The 19,311-nt window shown below is 44.0% G+C and overlaps 1 protein-coding gene across 2 annotated transcripts in view; it reads right to left on the reverse strand.

Moving 5' to 3' along the window:
* The window catches only part of ANO6 (anoctamin 6), a 190,587-nt gene extending 177,296 nt beyond the window's left edge, over positions 1-13,291 (reverse strand). For both annotated transcript variants that reach the window (XM_036019148.1, XM_036019149.1), the window contains exon 1: positions 13,080-13,291. In XM_036019148.1, coding sequence (XP_035875041.1) covers positions 13,080-13,146 — 67 coding nt within the window. In that variant the 5' untranslated portion in view covers positions 13,147-13,291. The remainder of the gene's footprint in view (positions 1-13,079) is intronic.
* Between the last annotated feature and the right edge of the window lie 6,020 nt (positions 13,292-19,311).

The following is a 19,311-nucleotide window of genomic DNA, read 5'->3' on the forward strand; positions in this document are numbered from 1 at the left end:
ATATCATTACCCCTTCTGTATTTCTGTATTACCCTGACTACATTTTTGATATGGAAAACAATGATCCAAAGTTATAATAACCTGCCTGAGGGTTGATCTACATCCAAAGTCCTATCTTTCCAAGCACACCACACAGCTTTTCAATAATCAATGTCTTTCATTCACTCATTCAACACAGATTTATTGATCACCTTCTACATGCCAGACACTCACTGAGGTGATAGTTCCCCTCAGATGCTCAATTTAATAAAAAAGAAAACAATTACAATGAGCCATATAAATGAAAGATATAGCTGTGTGGAAGAAAGGCAACATTTCTAATAAAAAAGAACAGCAGTAAGTCTGGCCCTGGCTGATGTGGCTCGGTTGGCTGGAGCATCATCCCATAACCAAGGGGTTATGGGTGGGATTGCTGGTCAAGGCACACACCTAGGCTGCGGGTTTGGTCCCCGGCCCAGGTGCACACAACCCCTTGCCCAGGCACATGCAGGAGACAACCAACAGATGCTTTGCTCTTGCACTGATGTTTCTCTCTCTCTCTCCCTTCCTCTCTCTCAAAAAGCAATGAAAAAAAATGTCCTCAGGTGAAGACAAATTTTTTTTTAAAAAGGGTAAGTCTTGGTTAAGACATAGGCAAAAACAGCTACTCATCCTATTAATAACATTAGCTCATAATTACCAAAAGCTTTTAGTGTATTGGGCATATAATCCTGCAAAGTAAGATTTTTAAAAATTGTATCATTTTTTATACAATCACCCTTGAAGTAGAATCTAATATTAGCTGCATTTTACCCATAAGAGAAAGTTAGTATTAACCATTCAAGGTCACACAGCTAGTGACTGGACTGGAAACAAAGCTTCAATAGTGCTGGCCTCTGTCTCTGTGAAGAACCAGGCTAAGTGTCTGATGAAAATAGTTGGGACGAGGAAGGATAAAGGACTCTGAGAATGATGGGCAAGTGAAGGGCAGGAAAAGGAGCTGGTGGGGGATAAATAAAAAGGACCACAGGCCAGCGGAGGGGCCCACTTCCTCCACACCACAGTCGGCCGCAGTACCTCGGGACGCTGGTCCGCACCCCTGGCCCAGTCGAGAAGGCGAAGCTGTCTGTAACAGGGCGCAGAGTCATCTTCAACGCAGGGAGGAGTCACCCTTTTATTTCAGGTTCCACTGAAAGCGCTGCTAATCATACTCAGGTTTTCATTTGCAAAGCCAAACCTTAAGATTGATTTCACCTGATCCCTGGCACCTACACTTACTCAGGGCTCTCGGGGAGGGGGCAGGGCAGGTAGATCCCCTCAGGGAGAGAGACAAAGGACCTTGTCTCTCCTCCACCTCTCCAGACCCAAGTGTATGCAGATTCCCAAAGCATCCACAGCCCTCTGAGAGTGGAGTTTGGGTGTACAGGGTAATGAGGTAGCTGAGAAGGTCCTCTCTTAGAGATCCAGGCTAATCTCCAATTCCAAAGACATGCAGACAATGAGGTGCCAAAAACTGAGCTGCTAGCATTCACAATGGTCAAAAACTGGGAAGGGGCTGGTGGGAAGGACATCAAAGTTAAGTGGGTTTTTCGAAGCAGGTCAGCCATCACCTCACCTGCCTTGGGACTGCCTCCCCTCGGGTGAATGGTGAACTCTCTGAGTGACCCCCCGTGCTTCCGCAGCCCGGTAGTGACTATGGAGTCATGTACAACCCTGAGCACTGGGACAATCATCATTACTCTTTCCTTCCTCTGTGCTCCTGTCATGTTCTAAAGGCTCAATTTGTAATAAAAGCTATTTAGTGCTTACTTGTCTCCTTGCTCACTTCTTGAGCACACACTGCTACAGTTACACACACACACACACACACACACACACACACAAGCACACAGGCTGGTTACAATGGCCTGGCAGCAATTGGAAGAATGTGAACTACAATCCTTATATTCCTGAGCCACTTATTGGTTGGCCAACTAAGTTCAACCCTAGGTCCTTTTGCTAAGATTTCCTGAGATTCCCCTGAAATAGGTTTCCTGGAATCTGGAGAGCTCAGTCACTCTGAAGATCTGTGATAGTAGAGAAAAAAATGCACACACAGTCATGATATCTTTGCAGAAATGGCATGATGTTTTTCAACTCCTTTATCTTTAAATACATGTGTCTGCGGCACAGCTGCTGTCACTATCCCCCCACCCTGAGAGTCCCTGCACACGGCGTGACACAGAGCAACACTGCATGGCAGCGGGAAGGACTTAGAGCTCTCTGAGGTTAAGAGTAGCAGTTCCCATGACTGCTTTTAATTTTTATTTATTGACTTGTTTTAGGGAGAGGGGAGAGAGAGAGAAACAGATCTGTTGTTTCACTTATTTATGCATTCATTGGTTGATTCTCATATGTGCCCTGGTCATGGGTCAAACCCACAACCTTGGTGTATAGGGATGATGTTCTAACCAACTAAGCAGCCCAGCCAGGGCTCCGGTGAATGCTGTTAAATACAGGAATTTATTAGGACGGTACATTGTAACCACCCCCTGTGCAACGTGGGTGAAAAAGCTCCACCCAGCACTGTAGGTCCCACCTCACCTCCTCATAACATTCCCACAGGGCTGAAGAAACAGGCTCAGAGAAGCCCAGAAACTCGCCCCAGGTGAGATTCTAGGTGACAAAGCCAATGCAAACTCAGGCCTTCTGACAGCAAGACGTTCCTTTTCCCTCCTCACCACTCTCCATCAACAAACAGCCTTCACCCATGCTTTCTTCCTTTTAATTTTTTTTTTTTTTTGCTGTCCTCTTAGGGATTAACTTTCCCCTAAGAAACCAAGAAGCTCTGTTTAAAATCTCTTTTCCTAGGTAGCATCTAAGATTAATAAATTTGTACTGTTTCTTTACTATTTGTATCACTTAGAAACAATGGTGGATTTCCTTTGTTGGTTTTTCTTTCTTTTTTTTTGAAAAAGAGTCTTTTATGTTTTATATAAATTAAGCACTCAGAGCTTAACAAGTAACAGAAGGAAATAACAAATGAACGCAACTGTTTCCAATCATAATATAAATAACAAAACTTAAAATAATGTTGAGTTTTAAATGTGGGAAGGGTGCATCATTTTTGTCTAGAATTTAGTGGGAAGTAGTTTCTCCTAAAAACTTAGCACAAGCTGGGTGGCGGGAAACAGGCTTAAGGTGTGTGTGCGATGCCACAAGCCAGACCAGCATCATGTTGTCTGTCCAAAGACTGTTTTTCAAACATCTAGATATAATAGTGTCTGGAGAAATCATAACAAATTCAATTATGTAAACACAATCTTAGTTTATATAAAACAAGCTTTATAAACAATCCTACAATTTGCATAATTATACTTTGTGAAAGAACATCTATATACATGACTTTGACCCAAGGCTAAAGTTCTGCCAAAGTTAAAATAAAAATTATAGAAAAGAGAATTTCAAAAACCAATATCCTTTTTCCCCCAATTTCAAGTATTTGTATTTTAAAATGTGGGAAATAGTAGAGTTTCAATGTCCTAGATTGAAAGCATTAAATATAAAAGCAACATCTGGACTTCACAAAAGAATATATTTTCTTTCATTTGTATTTTTGGCTACTGAATAACTTACTGCAGCAAGTTTTTCCAATTAGCATTCAGTGATGTAGCCAGGGCAGTAATAAGTACCATGGCAGAGAAAGGTGCCTATTAACCCTTCGATTCGTCTTCTGTGCAAACATTCCATCTGACGCTTCAGCTGAATAGTATTTGAATTGCTCTTTGGTACATATCCAAAATATTTTATTGTTGACTTTTTCAGCTAGTATTCTTTACACTGGCTGCTTCTTAAAATGGATGCTAATTAATTTTACTTGCTGTATTAAAAAGCAAGAGGAAACTATACAAGAAAGGGAGTAGTGACAATGACTTAAGACAATCACTGGATTGTATTAAATTCTCAGAGTCTCTATCTTTTCATAGGCGTTACCAATCAGCCAAGAAGTACATTTCCTTGGTTGAAAGGAACTGGGAAAGATGCTTTTCTGTTCTAAAACTAGTGATTTTTCCACAGACCCAGCCCCGAAGGCACTGTATCAAAAGCAGATCAAGAAGCTTAAATGTCCTAGCATGCAAAGCCTCCATTACAATGTAAGATGAAGAGGAGGGAGAATACAAAGATGGTGAGGAGCAGAAAGGGAATAAAAATGAAGACTAAATGGCATCCTGGGAAGATGTGTGTGGAGTAGCACGTGCGCCCGGGCAGTTGTTTCTGCTTAGAACGTGAGTTCAAGTGCGGCTCCAGATTAGCTTCAGCACAAAAACTGTACAGATTGTTGTACAGCTGATAAGACTCTTGGGAGAGGAAGTGCTTTTTAAAAAATGCAGGTTGTAGCTTTTTGAGGGGTAACTACAGTTAGATGTTAAGGCTTCTGATGTCAAATGATTCTGAATATTTCACAGTTTCCTTAATTTCTTGACTTGCATGTGGAAGCACAGCCAACTCACAGGAATTAGTACCACCAACAGTGAATTCTGGGGTGTTTTTGGAATGTTGCATTTTGTTTTTTAGAAAATTCTTAATAAAATTACGTACATTTAAAAACACAGTCCCTTAACAAATGTTTGTTGAGTATCTACTGCGTGGAAAGCATTGCCGTATGCAGGCTGAGGGTCCAGAGGTCAATGAGAAGCCTACTGACACTCCAAGACGTCTTCAATCGGCTACAATACGAAATACAACTGAGAAGTAGGATAACAGGAGAAAGTCTAAAGTATCACCAGCTGGAGTGAAAACTTTTATTAAAATACAATCATTTTAATTCAACGTGCTACAAATAACACTTTGAGCGTTCAAGACCTTCCTTTAAAGCTAGATTGTGGGATTCTTAGTAATTTAATCTCCCCTCAATAATTTCAGAATTTAAGTAATATCTCTGATGTAAATCTTCACAGGAGGTCTTGATGTGAATTTCTTGGTTTCTAAAAGACAAATAAAATGTATAGCAATTAACATACGTGACTGTTTCATCCATTTGAGAAAAAAGAAAAGAGAAAGAGGGGTGTGGAACTTGCTTACTCTTTCGAAGCTGAGTTTGTGTTAGATCCACAGAATGATGAGAACTGTAAGAGGAGACTGGGGGACCCTTTGGAAAGTAATTATTTGACCTGTGAGTTAGAATCTGGGAAACAAATTGTGCCTGTGGATTTCAAACTGAAAACAGAAGGTTTCTGGGAAAGGGCCAAACTGACTATGCTCAAAAAGAAACACTTTAAGGACAGTTTGCTTGGTTTTTCAGTTGTCATCACCCTCATAGAAAAATAGATTAGATATAGATATAAATATAGATATAGAATAGAGATATGTATATGAATGCCATATCTCATGCCATAGCAAATAAGGCAAGGACAGCATCAAGGTTTATCCCCTGAGAAACCCTGGCACATTTTGATATGTGCAGGACACTCCCTTGTCCTAGCCCCATTCCTTCACTTATCTCCTCACCCCTTTCAAGGCTGGCTCAGGAACTGCCTCTTTAGAACCATGCTGGACTCCCCAAAGCAAGGTTACAGGCACTCCCCTTGGTACCAGGACCGGCCCTGGTCACATCTTGATTACAGCATTAATCACAGATCACTGCAATTCCCTATTTACTGCCTCCTTCCTAGATAGTAAGATACTGGAGGTCAGCTAGGACTGGAACCTAGCTGAGTGCCTCATAGAGTAAGTACAGTCAACATTTTTATAACAAGTAACTGAGGGAATTTCAAAAGCCATAAAAGGGAATTCTGCTAGGGCCATAAAACCACTAAGCGTTATGTTAATCAAATTATTTTAACAGAGTAATTCGGCTTCTGGCCAAGATGGCAATGTAGGCAGATATGGTTCACCTCTTTGCACAAACACATCAAAATTACAACTAAAATGTAGAACAACCATCACTCAGGAACATCAGAAATCGAGTTGAACGGAAGTCTGACAACTACAGAATTGAAGAAACCACATCCATCCAGACTGGTAGGAGGGGCGCAGAGGTGGAACAGGCTGGACTCACAACCCCATGGATAAAAATCCAGGAGGGATATCTCAGGAGTGAGGAGTCCCAGCCCCACACCAGGCCCCCCAGCCCAGGATTCCAGTGCTGGGAAGATAAGTCCCCACAACTTCCGGCTGGCAACTTCTAGAGATAGATTGGTGGAGGAAGCTGCTAGAGCCCTAATCAGTTCCTCTTGGGGAACCCAGACTCCCTCTGTCTGAGCTCCAGCACCAGGCTGGCATCTTGAAGGGCACCAGTGATGTACAGGGAGAAAATGAAGTGTGTGTCACTGGGGCAAGTGCAGGCCCTTGTCCCTCTGCTGCGCCATCTCCCCCAGAGAGCCAGTAGTCTGATGCCAGGTCTGAGACTCCATCAACCTGAATAACAATGTGTGACCCATCTTGAAAACCCACAGAGCCTCAACCCCACCCAACTTAGGGGCCCACCCAAGCTGCTTTTCCATAAGAATGGCTGGTCTCCTAAATCTTAACAAAAAAGAAACAGCCGGCTTCAGTGAGCCCTAGCAGCAGCCAGATTAGAGTCACAGCTTGGCTTCACCTGGGAATCTCCAAGCCCAGCACAAGTAGCAGCCATCTAAGATTGCTTTACAGCTCAGGCAGGGTTCCCTGGGCAAAACATAGGTGGGGGGCTGACCTTGGCCTGCACCACCCAGGAAACCCCAGGGCTAGCACACCCACTGGACAGCTACAGACCACGTCAGAGCACCACCACTCTGCCCCTGCACAGCTGACCCTCCATGGAGGGCAGAGGTTGGTGCTGCTGAGTGGCCTGGGTAAACTCATCCCATTGATTTGCCAACAGCAACTCTGGCTCAACTGCAAGAGAAGGGTGTACTCAGCCCACACAAAGGGCACACCTCAAGTACCCAGCTTGGGTGATAGGGGAGGTTATGCCACTGGACCCTACAGGACACCTACTATATTAGGCCACACTACCAAGACAGGTAGTCAAAGCAGCTCTACCTAAAACATATAAACAAGCACAGAGGGGCTGCCAAAATGAAGAGAGAAAGAAACATGGCCCAAATGAAATAACAGATCAAAACTCCAAAGAAAGAGCTAAATGAAATGGAAATAATCTATCAGATGCAGAGGTCAAAACACTGGTTATAAGGATGTTCAAGGAACCTAGTAAGGACCTCAGCAGCATAGAAAACATCCAGTCAGAAACAAAGGATATATTAATTGAAATAAAGAACAGTTTACAGAGCAACAACAGTAGAGTGGATGAAACCAACAATCAAGTCAATTATTTGGAACACAAGGAACCAAAAACAACCATTCAGAACAACAAGAAGAAAAAAGAATCCAAAAAAAAATGAGGACAGTATAAATAGCCTCTGGGACAACTTTAAAAAGTCCAACATTCACATCATAGGGGTACCAGAAGAAGAGAAAGAACAAGGAACTGGAAATTTATTTGAAAAAAGTGAAAGAAAACTTCCCTAAAATGGTGAAGGAAATAGACATGCAAGTCCAGGAAGCACAGAGAATCCCAATTATGATGGATGAAAAGAGACCCACTCCAAGACATATCATTTTTAAAAGGCCAAAGATTAAAGATAAAGAGAGACTCTTAAAAGCAAGAGAAAAGAAGTTAGTTACTGGAAGGTTGCCAGATGGAAGGGGGTAGGGGAGAATGGGTGAAGAGGTGAGGGGATTAAGAAGTACAAATAGGTAGTTACAGAATAGCCATGGGGATGTAAAGTACAGGATAGCTAATGGGGTAGCCAAAGAACTTACACGCATGACCCATGGCCATGATCAATGGTGGGGGGATTGCCAGATGGAATAGGGAGGGCTGGGTGAAGGGGGGCAAATGGAGAAAAATCAGGACAACTGTAATATCATAATCAGTAAAATATAATTTAAAAAATTTAGAAAGAGTAATTCGTTTATTCATTCTTTCAACAATGATTTGCTTGGCTGCTACTGAGTATCAGGCACCATTCTAGGCACAAGGGACACAGAATAGGAAGCACACAAGACATCTGCCTGCAGGGAACTGACATTTTAGAGGACAGTGAGGAAGAGAGGTGTTTTGTTTTGTTTTTTAATTATAGCAATGAAATGTCTACAACATTAGGGCTATTTTGCATGTTTTCTAGAAGATCCAAATGGCCTAGTTCCAGTTCCCAAGAAACTTACACTCTAGTTGTGGGGATAATTAATGCAAAGGTAATGAACAACAAAGACAAAATACAAGGTGAATGCTAATTGGGTAGAAGAGGAAAAGAAGGGGCGAGAGAATTCATCGGTGGGCACTTTGGGCTCGGAAGATCAGGAACAACTTTCTGAGTTTGGCACAAGCTAGGGAAAAGAGGAAGTGAGTCTGGAATTACAAGGAAGGGGAATGGTCTGAGCCAAAGCAGAGGAGAAATGTGTAAGGCTTGTTGGAAGAACAGAAAATTCTCCCCTCCTGCAAACCTGCTCTCCTTGAGCCACCACTTTCCACCTAATAATCGCCCAGTTCAAGTTCCAGACTCACCCAGAACTCCTCTTTGCTTCCTGGAAGCAGTCAGTCTCTTCGGAGCTCACAGATGCTGACTCTTTCAGAAGCTCTCAGACTCACGCATCTCTAAGCCCCGACCACTACAGGCATTTCGGAGCCTGACTACTGGAAAGGCTCGCCTCCACCATCTCCTCTCTTCAACCTATTTTCCAACATGCTGTCAGGGAGATCCTTCCAAAAGCAAATTCAATCCTATCACTCTTTTCCTTGAAATCTTTCAGGAGCTCCCAATCAACTATGCAGTAAAATCCAAAATCCTTAAATCATGCTAACAGTCTTCACGGCACAAGCCCTCCCTGCCTTCCCAGCCCTTCCACCACAGATGAATTCCAGATTCTCCTGATCTCACTGCATTTGTCTGGCCCTCCAACATCTGGCCCACTCAATCCCTTCTGAGAAGCTGCCTGCCATTCTCCGCCCACGGTTGTGTGCATACCTCAATAATGGCGCTTACTGCAAACACCTGGTTCCATGGAACCCACCTCTCCATGGCCAAGAGCTGCATCTTACTCATTCTCAGTCACCCAACACTCAGCCCAGCACGTAATCCTGTACCAGGCACAGCACATTTGCTCAATTAATGTTGATAAAGCAAAGCTGGGGCTAGGAGAAGATTTGCAGGTGATTAAACATAAAGCAGGTAGTAAGGTGATAGAGACTGTGCAGGAAGACAGTGGAAAGAGAGCAAATTAAAGCAACTGAGAGGTACAGCTGAACCGTTATCTCTCAAGAGATAATAGGCTTCTGACTACTCTTACTCCCCCACCCCAGTGATATGACCAAGAGCTGTGGGGACCAGACAATAAATTCTTTCCTAAACAGGCTGGGAATGCAACAACCAACCACCTAAACCAAAAGCTATTTGCCTGAACTGACTTGTTTCTGTAACCCTCTTCTTTGTAAGAACACTTTTCCTCACTCACTAAAGCCTGAACATAGAAATGAAAGAAACAAAATAAAACAACATACTAAATATAACAGCTACATTCTGGCTACAAAAGATGTTTCCATCACTTTGTACCTCAATAGGAAGAGATGTTGAATGCAATGCACTGATTAATTTGGGGGAGACCGAGTGTGCTCCTGGAGGCAGCTAAGGACCCTCTTTCGCACACCAGGCACACAGCACCTGCCTGGGCATGAGATCTCCACCAGCGCCACTGCAACAGGGCTGCAGGCCAAATAGTTCCCGCAAATACATCTGTGGTCGGTTGTTGAAGCTCATGGAGAAAATAAGCGGCCTTTTGCAAAAATGCTCTCAGGCCAACAGGTTGCCTCATTCACAAACCTTTGGGCATAATTTCTGGTGGCCATTGAGTTAAGCAAATATGGAAAAGATGCCCATGGTGAGATTTACCATCTTTGATTCTCTAGGCTGGTTCGTGCCAAACAAGGAGGCAATCTTTTTGCTCAAAGTACTAAACAGTTCTTCACACGTAGGCAGAAACTCACTAGGTTAAAAAAAAAAAGCCCCAAATCCCAGTCTAGTAGAGGGCACACTTCCATATGTGCATGTAAAACATCTCTATGATGCAACCAGGAACCACGTCTACTTTAAAAGGTTTTTCTTTTCTATCTCTTGCAAATTAGCTGGTAACAGATGTTTTATCCTGGAACTTACGTCAAAATAACTCTCCTGCTCTGAATTATAAAGTTAATATTTATAGAGAAATTTCATAGAAATCTTCAGTACCTGAGTGGGTTTTAAATGATTACACAACTATTCGTAGTGAGCACCAAGTACTAGGAGAAATATGTTAGTCAACAGCTTTAACACAGCCCTGCCTTGCAAAACTAGAGGCAGAGGTTAAAATCATAATCTTCATTTCACCAGAGTTTCCTCTCCCATAGTTGGAAATTATAATTACTTCATAAAAGGCTATATAGCATCAGCCTACTTCTGGTAACCTTTTAAAAGGTTTTACAAAAATGTTACAATGACATGAACTTTCCATTGGCATTGGAAACATTTTCTCTTGATATAAAATCACTGCAACCCACATTAAATTTATGCAACAACCAAAAATTGCTGAACATAGATATTTGTTGCCTGATAGAAAATATGTTGAACTGACCCCTAGACACACTAAAACATTCATATCAGTAGCCGATGAAGTGTAGGATAAAGGGGGAGCAGAGATATTTCATTTTTTCTTAAATATGTCTACACTGTTTGACTTCATAGAACCACCACAGATTACACCTGTAATTATAAACAAAAAGAGCCTATTGCCACACACTTAAGAAAATTTTTATGATGCGTCATCATGTCAGCACAGACCAGACCAAGCTAGTTTTCTTTCTAAACTGAGGTCTATGGAAGGCACAGGGAGACAGACAAAGCTCAGACTGTTACATTTCCATTTGGGTTTTTACCATTATTTATTTACCATACTGAATATAAATAGTGACACCTCACCATCACCGACAAGACTATTTTCAAATGAGACAGACTGCTAATTTTATCATAACTTTTTTAAGTTTGCTCCTATGATTTCTATTTTGATGTAATTGTGATTTCCTACTAAAGCCTGTCAATAGCATTTTGCACTACCTGACAGCTGGAGTCACTGGGTGGAAGGGGCATTAATCTGTGCAGGTCTTGCAAATCAGAAAACCTGAGTTTGAACCTTAACTAGCTGTGTGAGAAGCTGGCAGATCAACCTGTGAGCTTAAGTTTTCCTTCCTATACAAAATAAAAACAGTATTTGCTTCCTCCATAGGGATGGATACCTAGTAAGTCATTCTTAACCGAGTGACAAGTACAGCTGAATCATGGAGTAAAATCCCCTCTATTCAATTTGTCCCTGGTCAACAAAGAAGTTATCAAGTACTAGGAATTTAAATGAGCCGTAACTATAATAGCAAAGATATAAAAACAACTTAATTGTCTGGCTACAGATGAATGGATAGAGATATGATATGAGATGAGATGTATGTATGTATGTACACACACACACACATTTGGTGTACACACACACACACACACACATTTGGTGTAACAGTATTTAGCTACAACAAAGAAGGAAATCCTGCCATTTGTGACACCATGGATGAGACTTGAGGCCATTATGATAAGTGAAATAACTCAGACATAGAAATACAAATCCTGCATGATCTCACATGTGAAATGTAAGAGAGATGAACTCATAAAAATAGAACGAGGGGATTGGGAAATGTTGGTCAAACTTTTAGTTATGAGTAAGTTTGGGGGATCTAATGCACAGGACAGTGATTATAATAACTGTGTCACATACACTTTAAAGATGCTAAGAGAACAGATCTTAAATGTTCTCACCACACACAGACGGCTACATAGCTAAAGCTACGGAAGTAATCACTTTGCGATACATCAGAGTAGCAATCAACACATTGTACACTTGAAACTTATACAGTGTTGCACGTCAACGCTATCTCAGCAGAGATAGGAAAAAGTAACTAAATAAATAAGCAGTGCCTAGGCTGTGAAAGGAACAAAAACCACACCTAACCCCTAAAAGTAAGTTACTTTCTAATGTTATTAGAGAAGAATAGGGCTTTAGAACATGGACAGGAACTGTTACATTTTAAAGTGCTCTGTCACCCAGGAAACTGAGGCGGAGTCTGTGAAACAGACCAGCGTGGTAATTTAATTTTCAGTCTTGCGGAGGGCCCAATGTCCTCTGTTCCTCCTTAGAGTGTTCTCTTTAGTGCCCAATTTTCTCACTACTCCTGTAATTGTTTTCCCTTTCCTGGCCCCCTCCCACCTTTTTGGTTTGCTTTTTTACTGTGAAACATCTCTCCCTCCGTTCCTTTTACAATTTCTGTGTCTTTTTAACTCTCATTAGGAGTGGGCTTGCCCCACCCCCAAGCTCCAGAGGCCTCTGGACTCGTAGGAAATGCCTGCGGTCCACCCTACCTAAGGGCTTCCTCCTCCGCTCACCACCTCGCGGGCTCTGCGGAAGAAAAAAGGCTGCCGGCCCGCGGCCGCAAATCAGTTCCCCGGGCCGCCCCACCCGGTCCCAATCCTGCGCCGCCCAGAGCCGCTTTCACCTGGGGAGGATTCAGGTGGGTCGCACCCCCGCTCTCCACCTCTGCGGGCTCCCCCAACCCAGCCCGCGGGCGTGCCGCCCACGCCCGCTCTCCGGCATCCCCAGCCCTGGTTCGAGGGGGAGAAAATGACCCAAGAGTAGCCTGAGTCAAGACTTCCCCCGCGGTGGCGACCCAGTTGTCCGCAGAGAGTGTTCAGGGTCTGCGTCCCTCCCTGTCCAGACACTGTCCTCGCGCCCCCGCGCGCGCCCCGCGCCTCCCTGGCCTTCCCGGGGGCGAGCCCCGCCCGGGAGGCGGCGCGGGTCCGCGCCCGCAGCGTCCGCATTGCGGCCTCCGGACCGTGGCGGGGGCTTCCTCCTCCCGGTCCGGGAGCCCTCGCGCGGCCGAGGGTCCCCGCAAACCTGCCCCGCGGCCAGGGCGGCACCCACGCGCAGTCCCCAACTTCCTCCCGCGAAGGCTGGGGCTTTGGGTGTGGACGCGGGGACCCGCGCCGGCCCAACCCAGGGGTCCCCTTGCTCACCGATGTCTCCATCCTCGTCGTCCTCCTCCTCCTGATCCATGTCCAACAGAACGTCCCTGGTCATCATTTGCACGGCTCTCCCGGAGGCGGCTTCGAACTTGGCGCGAAGTTGGGGCTCCCGGGGTCCGGAACGGCGCGGCTCTCGCGGGCCTGCCGGCCGGCCGGGTGGGAACCGCGGGGCGGGTCTCGCTCCCGGCTTAGGGGCCGCTGGGCCCGGCCTGCGTTCGGGGTCCGGGGAAGCCCAGGCGAGGCAGCCGCGGACCCAAACCCGGCGCCCGGGGCTACCACTAGCCACTGAGCATGCCCAGTGCGCAGCGAGGCTGGCAGCGGAACGATGGACTTCCCCCGGCTCGCGGGCCGCTCCGAAGGAAGTCGGGAGAGTGAAGACAGGGCTTGGCGCTCGCCTTCTGCACGCGAGTGACCTCGCAGAAGGGCGAGGCGCGAGCAGGGGAGGGTGGGAGTGGACGGGGCTCCCCAAGTGCTGCCCCCGGCCGAGGCAGCTTCCTGTTACACTACCAGTGTAGACACATGTATGAGGCTTGCTTTCTTTGAAATCTGTTACTGGAGAGGAGAAAACGCTGCTCTGGCTCACGTTAACAACCCTGAGGACGACCCATCGGAACCGTGCTTAAAGGCGACGGGGAGCCAAAGTAGAACATTAAAAATATCAATTTCTCTGACTCTAAGGGGCGAACCGAGTATTCTGTAGGGAAAAGGGGGAGGGAGATTACAGAGAAATGAAGCAAAACTCGTATGTAGTTTTTATAAAAGAAAAAGCGAGATCTAAAGAAACACGTTCACAAAAGGCAGGAGGATTTCCGCATCAAGTGAGGTTAGAGAGAGAGAGAGGCGCCCCCTACCCTCCGCGGCTGAGCGCGCACAGGGAGTGGTCGATCAGGGTCACCGAGTGCGCAGCCGGTTCGGACCTCCTAAAGCCTAGTTCTACGCTACGGAAGGGCAAAAGAAACCGAAGACCTCCACCGTGTAACCTCTGTGAAGAACTATAAAACCGAAACAAAGAAAGTACTGAAATAAAATTGAGGCCCAGAGTAAAAGAATGCATTCCTGAAGACCAAAAGGAACAATAGGACAAATTCAACAGACTTGGGATAGTTTGAACTGCAGGCTCCTGGGATTGTGCATCTGCAGAGCTTTTCTCAAAGAGGCTGGTGAATTTAGATGGGTCAGTTTTTACTCCTCAAAAGGGATAGAGGTATATTTGAGATTCTTGTTGTATTCATTGTCTAACACTTCTCATGGAAACTTTTTATATATTTTCCACTGAAGTACCAGAATTATTATGATAATTAAGATGACACTAAAGGTGCTGTGCATTTTATTTTCCCATACACATATTTTTGATGTTTTTATGTGAAAGAAATAACACATTGAGATTTATTATAAGTGGGAAACAGCCATGAATATGCATTTTAAAACCTGAGGAAGTTACTTTTAAGAAAATATCCAGGAAACACTATATGTACTTCTTAAGGAACCTTTCTGAATAAAGAATATTGCTTCTAATATACAGAGAAAACACAGAGCTCTGAAGATAGGTGGGGGGTGTGGCTGGAGATGGAATAATACAGAAGAAAAAAATGAGGGGAGAAAAAAACTTTCAGTGAACTCTCTCCCCAGTGCTTATGGGACCTACTGTAATAGAATTGCAGAGCTGTTTTGGTAATGTGACCCGTTTTTCCCAATTTTCATTTAACAAGTAAGTACACAGTGCTTTTTATGTGCCAGGCACAGTTTTAAATGTTTTACATTTAGTTGTTTAATTCTCATAAAAACCCTAGGAGTCATTACCACTCTTTTACTCATGCATGGGCAGTTGAGTGACACCCAGAATCACAGGAAGTAAGTGGCAGGGCTGGGATTCAAACCCAAACAGCTTGTTCCAGAATCTGTATTTTTAGTCACGTGATAAACCACCTCGAGAGACATTTCTGAATCCATTAAAAGCAACAACAACAAAAAAACACCTCCCCCCCCTACCAATTCTAAATTCTCCAAGTCTCATCAACTCCCTGCCACAGTTCTCTCACCAAGTGTTCTGATTTTTATGGCCTAAGACTTTGCTCAAAGTTAATTAGTAGTTAGAAAAGTTTTGTGGTTGATTTTGCAAAATGTTTCAATGAGTCATCTAAAATTCTTCACAGATCTTACAGCTTACATTTTTCTTGCTTGATAAATGTTGCAGAAAGACACTGCTGGCCTTGTGAAAAGGTGACTGTGGCTGGAAGGGAAATGAATTATTTACTTTGGTAGCTGTGAGTCTATTATTAGTAAACTCCATTATTTCATTTAACCCACTTTATTTCTTGCAGCTTCTCTCATGCATTTTTTCCCAACTACGTAATATATGCTTCAAAAAAAAAATCAAGAAAATAGGCTTTTGTAAGGACCACACCTATGACCCTGAAAAATTATCATTGATGTCATGAATAGTTTGTGAAATAAAATGTGCTTAACAACATGTGAGCAAGTCAGAGATCACAGACCAAGTATTCTCCCCTTCATTTGTCTTCTGATTAGTTACAACCTTTGACTGGCCACAGGATGTTCTTCCTCTGCCCACCCCTTAAATCTGGGTGCTTCTCTGACTCCGGTCTGTGGGCCTCTTCCTTTCGTCTCCCATATAACTACACGAACTGTTCCAAACAGGGTCAGATTCATAGGCATTCAAACAGTTAATTCACACAGGGTGCTTGAGGTCTTAACATTCTGTGGTTGCTGGCTTGAAATTCTTAATAATGTTACCTTCAAACTTTTGTAAGTGAAGTTCAAAGAGGCAGTGGAGCTTGTCTGAGTTCACACGCAGTCCTGCCTCCTTGGGGTAGGTAGGTTCTTGGTGCCAACTCCCCCATTCCCTGGAATCTCAGCCCTGCCCATCTTCCCCCTGTCCCCCTCAGGACCAGGACCTGGGGGACCTGGACAAGGGCACAGGGAAGGTCAGGATCATGTGTATGTGCCCATGATATCTTAGGGTAGGGCGTGGTGGCAATTGTCCCTGCCCTAGACTGGCAGTGCCACAGTGCACCCAGTGGGTGACCCTGGGGATGAGTCTCTTGCCCATCCCCTATTACAGTGCACCCTGGCAGGGACCAAGTTGCAATCTCTTGGACTTGGCCCCTCCAGTGTAGCCTGGAGCATGAAGTCCATGGGGAAAGGAGATACCTGGCTCACCTTCCCCACCCTTAACCAGAGCATGGTCTGTCAGTCCTATGAAATGGTGGGAGGGGGCCTGGCAGCTGGTGGACATCATGCAGTCTTTGAACAAGGGACCCCCCATTGTCATTTTGCATTGGGCCCTGCAAATTGTATAACTGACCCTGATTCAAAGATTTTTATTTCTAGTCCAGATCTGTCTTCCATGTTAATAAATGGTATATCTGTCTGCATGTTAGACACCTCCACTTGGATATTTGTTAGACATTTCAAGCTTTGCTTATAATCTATCTCTTCAGAAAACCTGTTTCCCTAAATCCAGGAATGGTAGGAACTAGTTGCCCACACCAATAATTTGAGAATCATTTGACTCCTTCTGCTCTCTCTTATCTTTTAGATCAAATCAGTTGCTAAATTTGGCTATGTCTAGGTCCTGGATATCTCAAACACATCCTGTATTTGTTATCTATTATTGCATTGCTGTAAGACTGCATAGCATGACATTTTAGCGGAGACCTGAAGGAAGAGATTGTTACATGCAACTATCTGAAGGAATGGAGTTTTAGGCAGAAGAGAAAGCAAATGCAAAAGTCCCAAGGAGAACAAGCAGAGGTCATAGCAACTGCAGCATAATAGGCTACCTCAGAATTTAGCAGCTTGGAGCAATAGTAAACATAAATATCACACAGTTTCTGTGGGTCAGGAATTTGGGAGCAGCATAGTCAAGGGGTTCTGGCTGAAAGCTTGATAGGTTTGAAATCTGCTCCTGAGATAGTTCACTCTCAAGTCAGTTCACTCTTAAGTGGTGCTTCTTGTTAGCAGGAGCATGGTTCCTTCTACATGCTCCTGTCTGCAGGCTGCTTGAGCATCCTCATGACACCGTGCTGACTTTCCCCACAAGGAGCAATCCAGGAGAGTGGGTGAGGTGGAAGCCACAGCATTCTTTATGACCTAGATTTGGAAGTCACACACTGTCATTTCTGCCTTTGGTTACTAGGTCAGGCAACTCTATTCACTGCGGGAGGGGCTTATACAGGAATGTGAATACCAGAGGCAGACATCACTGGGAGCTGTCTTGGAGGCTGGCTGCCTCACGTCTCCTCTATCACTGTTCCCATACACAGCACTGGTAAACAACAGGCCAGAATGGAGTCACCTTTGGTAAGCCATACCACCAAACCAAAACTTAGTAACTAACCCAAATGCAGTTTTAGCCTCTTCTAGGAGTGAAATTTTAAACCAGTTTGTAATTTCCTGATCAACACTAGTGAGGCAGCCTGCCTGATTAGAGTCCCTGACTTCTAACAAAAGGTGTCCTTGCCTGAAATAACCCACTCTTTTAACTTCGTATCCTTCTTCTTCCTGCATGTAAGAATCTTCGTCTTGTACGACCCTTTGGGGCACTTTCCTTGTTGGCAAGGTGAATCAGGATGTTCCCTAATTCGTGAATTATTTAATAAAGCCAATTGTATCTTCAAATCTACTTGATTAAATTTTGCTCTTGAACACTACCATCATTCTTTGTTCTTAGTTACTAAAAACAAACTATACTGGCCACTTTTCTGGGTGTTGGGGACTCAATAGTAATCAAAGAACAAAGATAGAAAATACTGCCCTTATGACTTTCTATTCTAGTGGAGAGAGACAAATAAATAAATGCATGTCATGATATGATGGGAGGTACTAGTGAGAAAAATGAAGCAGGGCGAGAGCAATAGAGAACAGTGGTTGGGGCAGGGGGGCTTTATAGGGAGTAGTTAGGGAAAGCCTTTCTGATAAGGTGACATTTTAGTGGAGATCTGAAAGAAGTAAGGGAATAAGACAAGTACAGGGAATCCTTGAGGGAACAGAATTTTGAGAAGAGGGAAGTACAGTGCAAAAGCCTCAAGAACAAGCATGTGTGGGGTCTTCAAGAAAAGCAGAGAGGTCATGGTTAGTGCGGCCCTGAGACGGAGGAGAAGAGTGGTAGGAGGTCAGGGTTGGTAGGGAGGGTGAGTGTTGCTCATCACTGTGGGCCACCAGAAGGACTTGGGCTTTTACTCTGAATGACATGGAAAGCCTTTGGAAAGTTTTGAATAAGTGGGTGACATAATTTAACATTTTTTAAAATGGTCTGTCTATTTTATGATAAATACACTAGACTGTAGAACAGCAAGTGTAGAAGGAAGGGGGCCAGTTGAGAGACTCATTTTTTTTCATTCAGACAAGGGATGATGGACTTGAACCAGAGTGCTATTGGTAGATGTGCATCTGTTATGTTTTGAAGTATAACCTGAAAAAAGTTTCTGATGTTCTGGGTATGAAAAATGAGAAAAAAGGGGAGCTGAAAATGACTCCAAGGCTTTGACCTGAGTAATTGGGAGAATAGAGTTGCTATTTTTGAAATGTGGAAGCACACAAGAGAGTAAGGGAGTAGGGGATTTTGGCTTTTGGACCCATACATTTGAATTCAAGATTAGACATCCATGTGCAGATGTCCAGTAGTCCTGAGTCTGGAGTTTGGGGGGAAGATCAGCACTGGAGATATAAACTTAGGACTGGATAAGATTCCTTGAAAAGTTTGATCTGTATAAAACGATAAGGCACAAAGGCTGAGCTCTAGGACTCTCCACTCCAACACTTGCATTGGGAAATAAGGAAAAACCAGCAAAGGAAACTGAGGAGGAAGGAGTGTTTCAGTGAGGAATGAAAAACAACAGAAAAGGGTGAGATTAAGTAAACATTTTTCAGAAAAGGAGGAAAATGATGTCCTGTGTTAAATGAATCCAATAAGGTGACTTTGTAAAGACCTCAAATTTTCTTGTAGCTTGAGTAGTTTTCTTCAAGTAGGAAGAGAATTAGGCACTGGACTTAGCGATGGAAGGTCATTGCTGACATCAGCAGTTTCAGAGGAGTAGTAGGTGACAGAAGTCTGAAATGGGTTCTCTAACGTGTTTTTTCCCAACATGACCCAGCTACTCTCCAGTTCCTAGTGGACACTGACTGAGTGTCCTACATTGAACTCAGTTCTGACACTATCCACCAGCAGACCAGCATCAGATCCCACAAGTTAAGGGCTCAG

Source organism: Phyllostomus discolor, chromosome 2 (assembly GCF_004126475.2).
Source record: "Phyllostomus discolor isolate MPI-MPIP mPhyDis1 chromosome 2, mPhyDis1.pri.v3, whole genome shotgun sequence".
In the NCBI taxonomy this organism is placed as follows: domain Eukaryota; kingdom Metazoa; phylum Chordata; class Mammalia; order Chiroptera; family Phyllostomidae; genus Phyllostomus; species Phyllostomus discolor.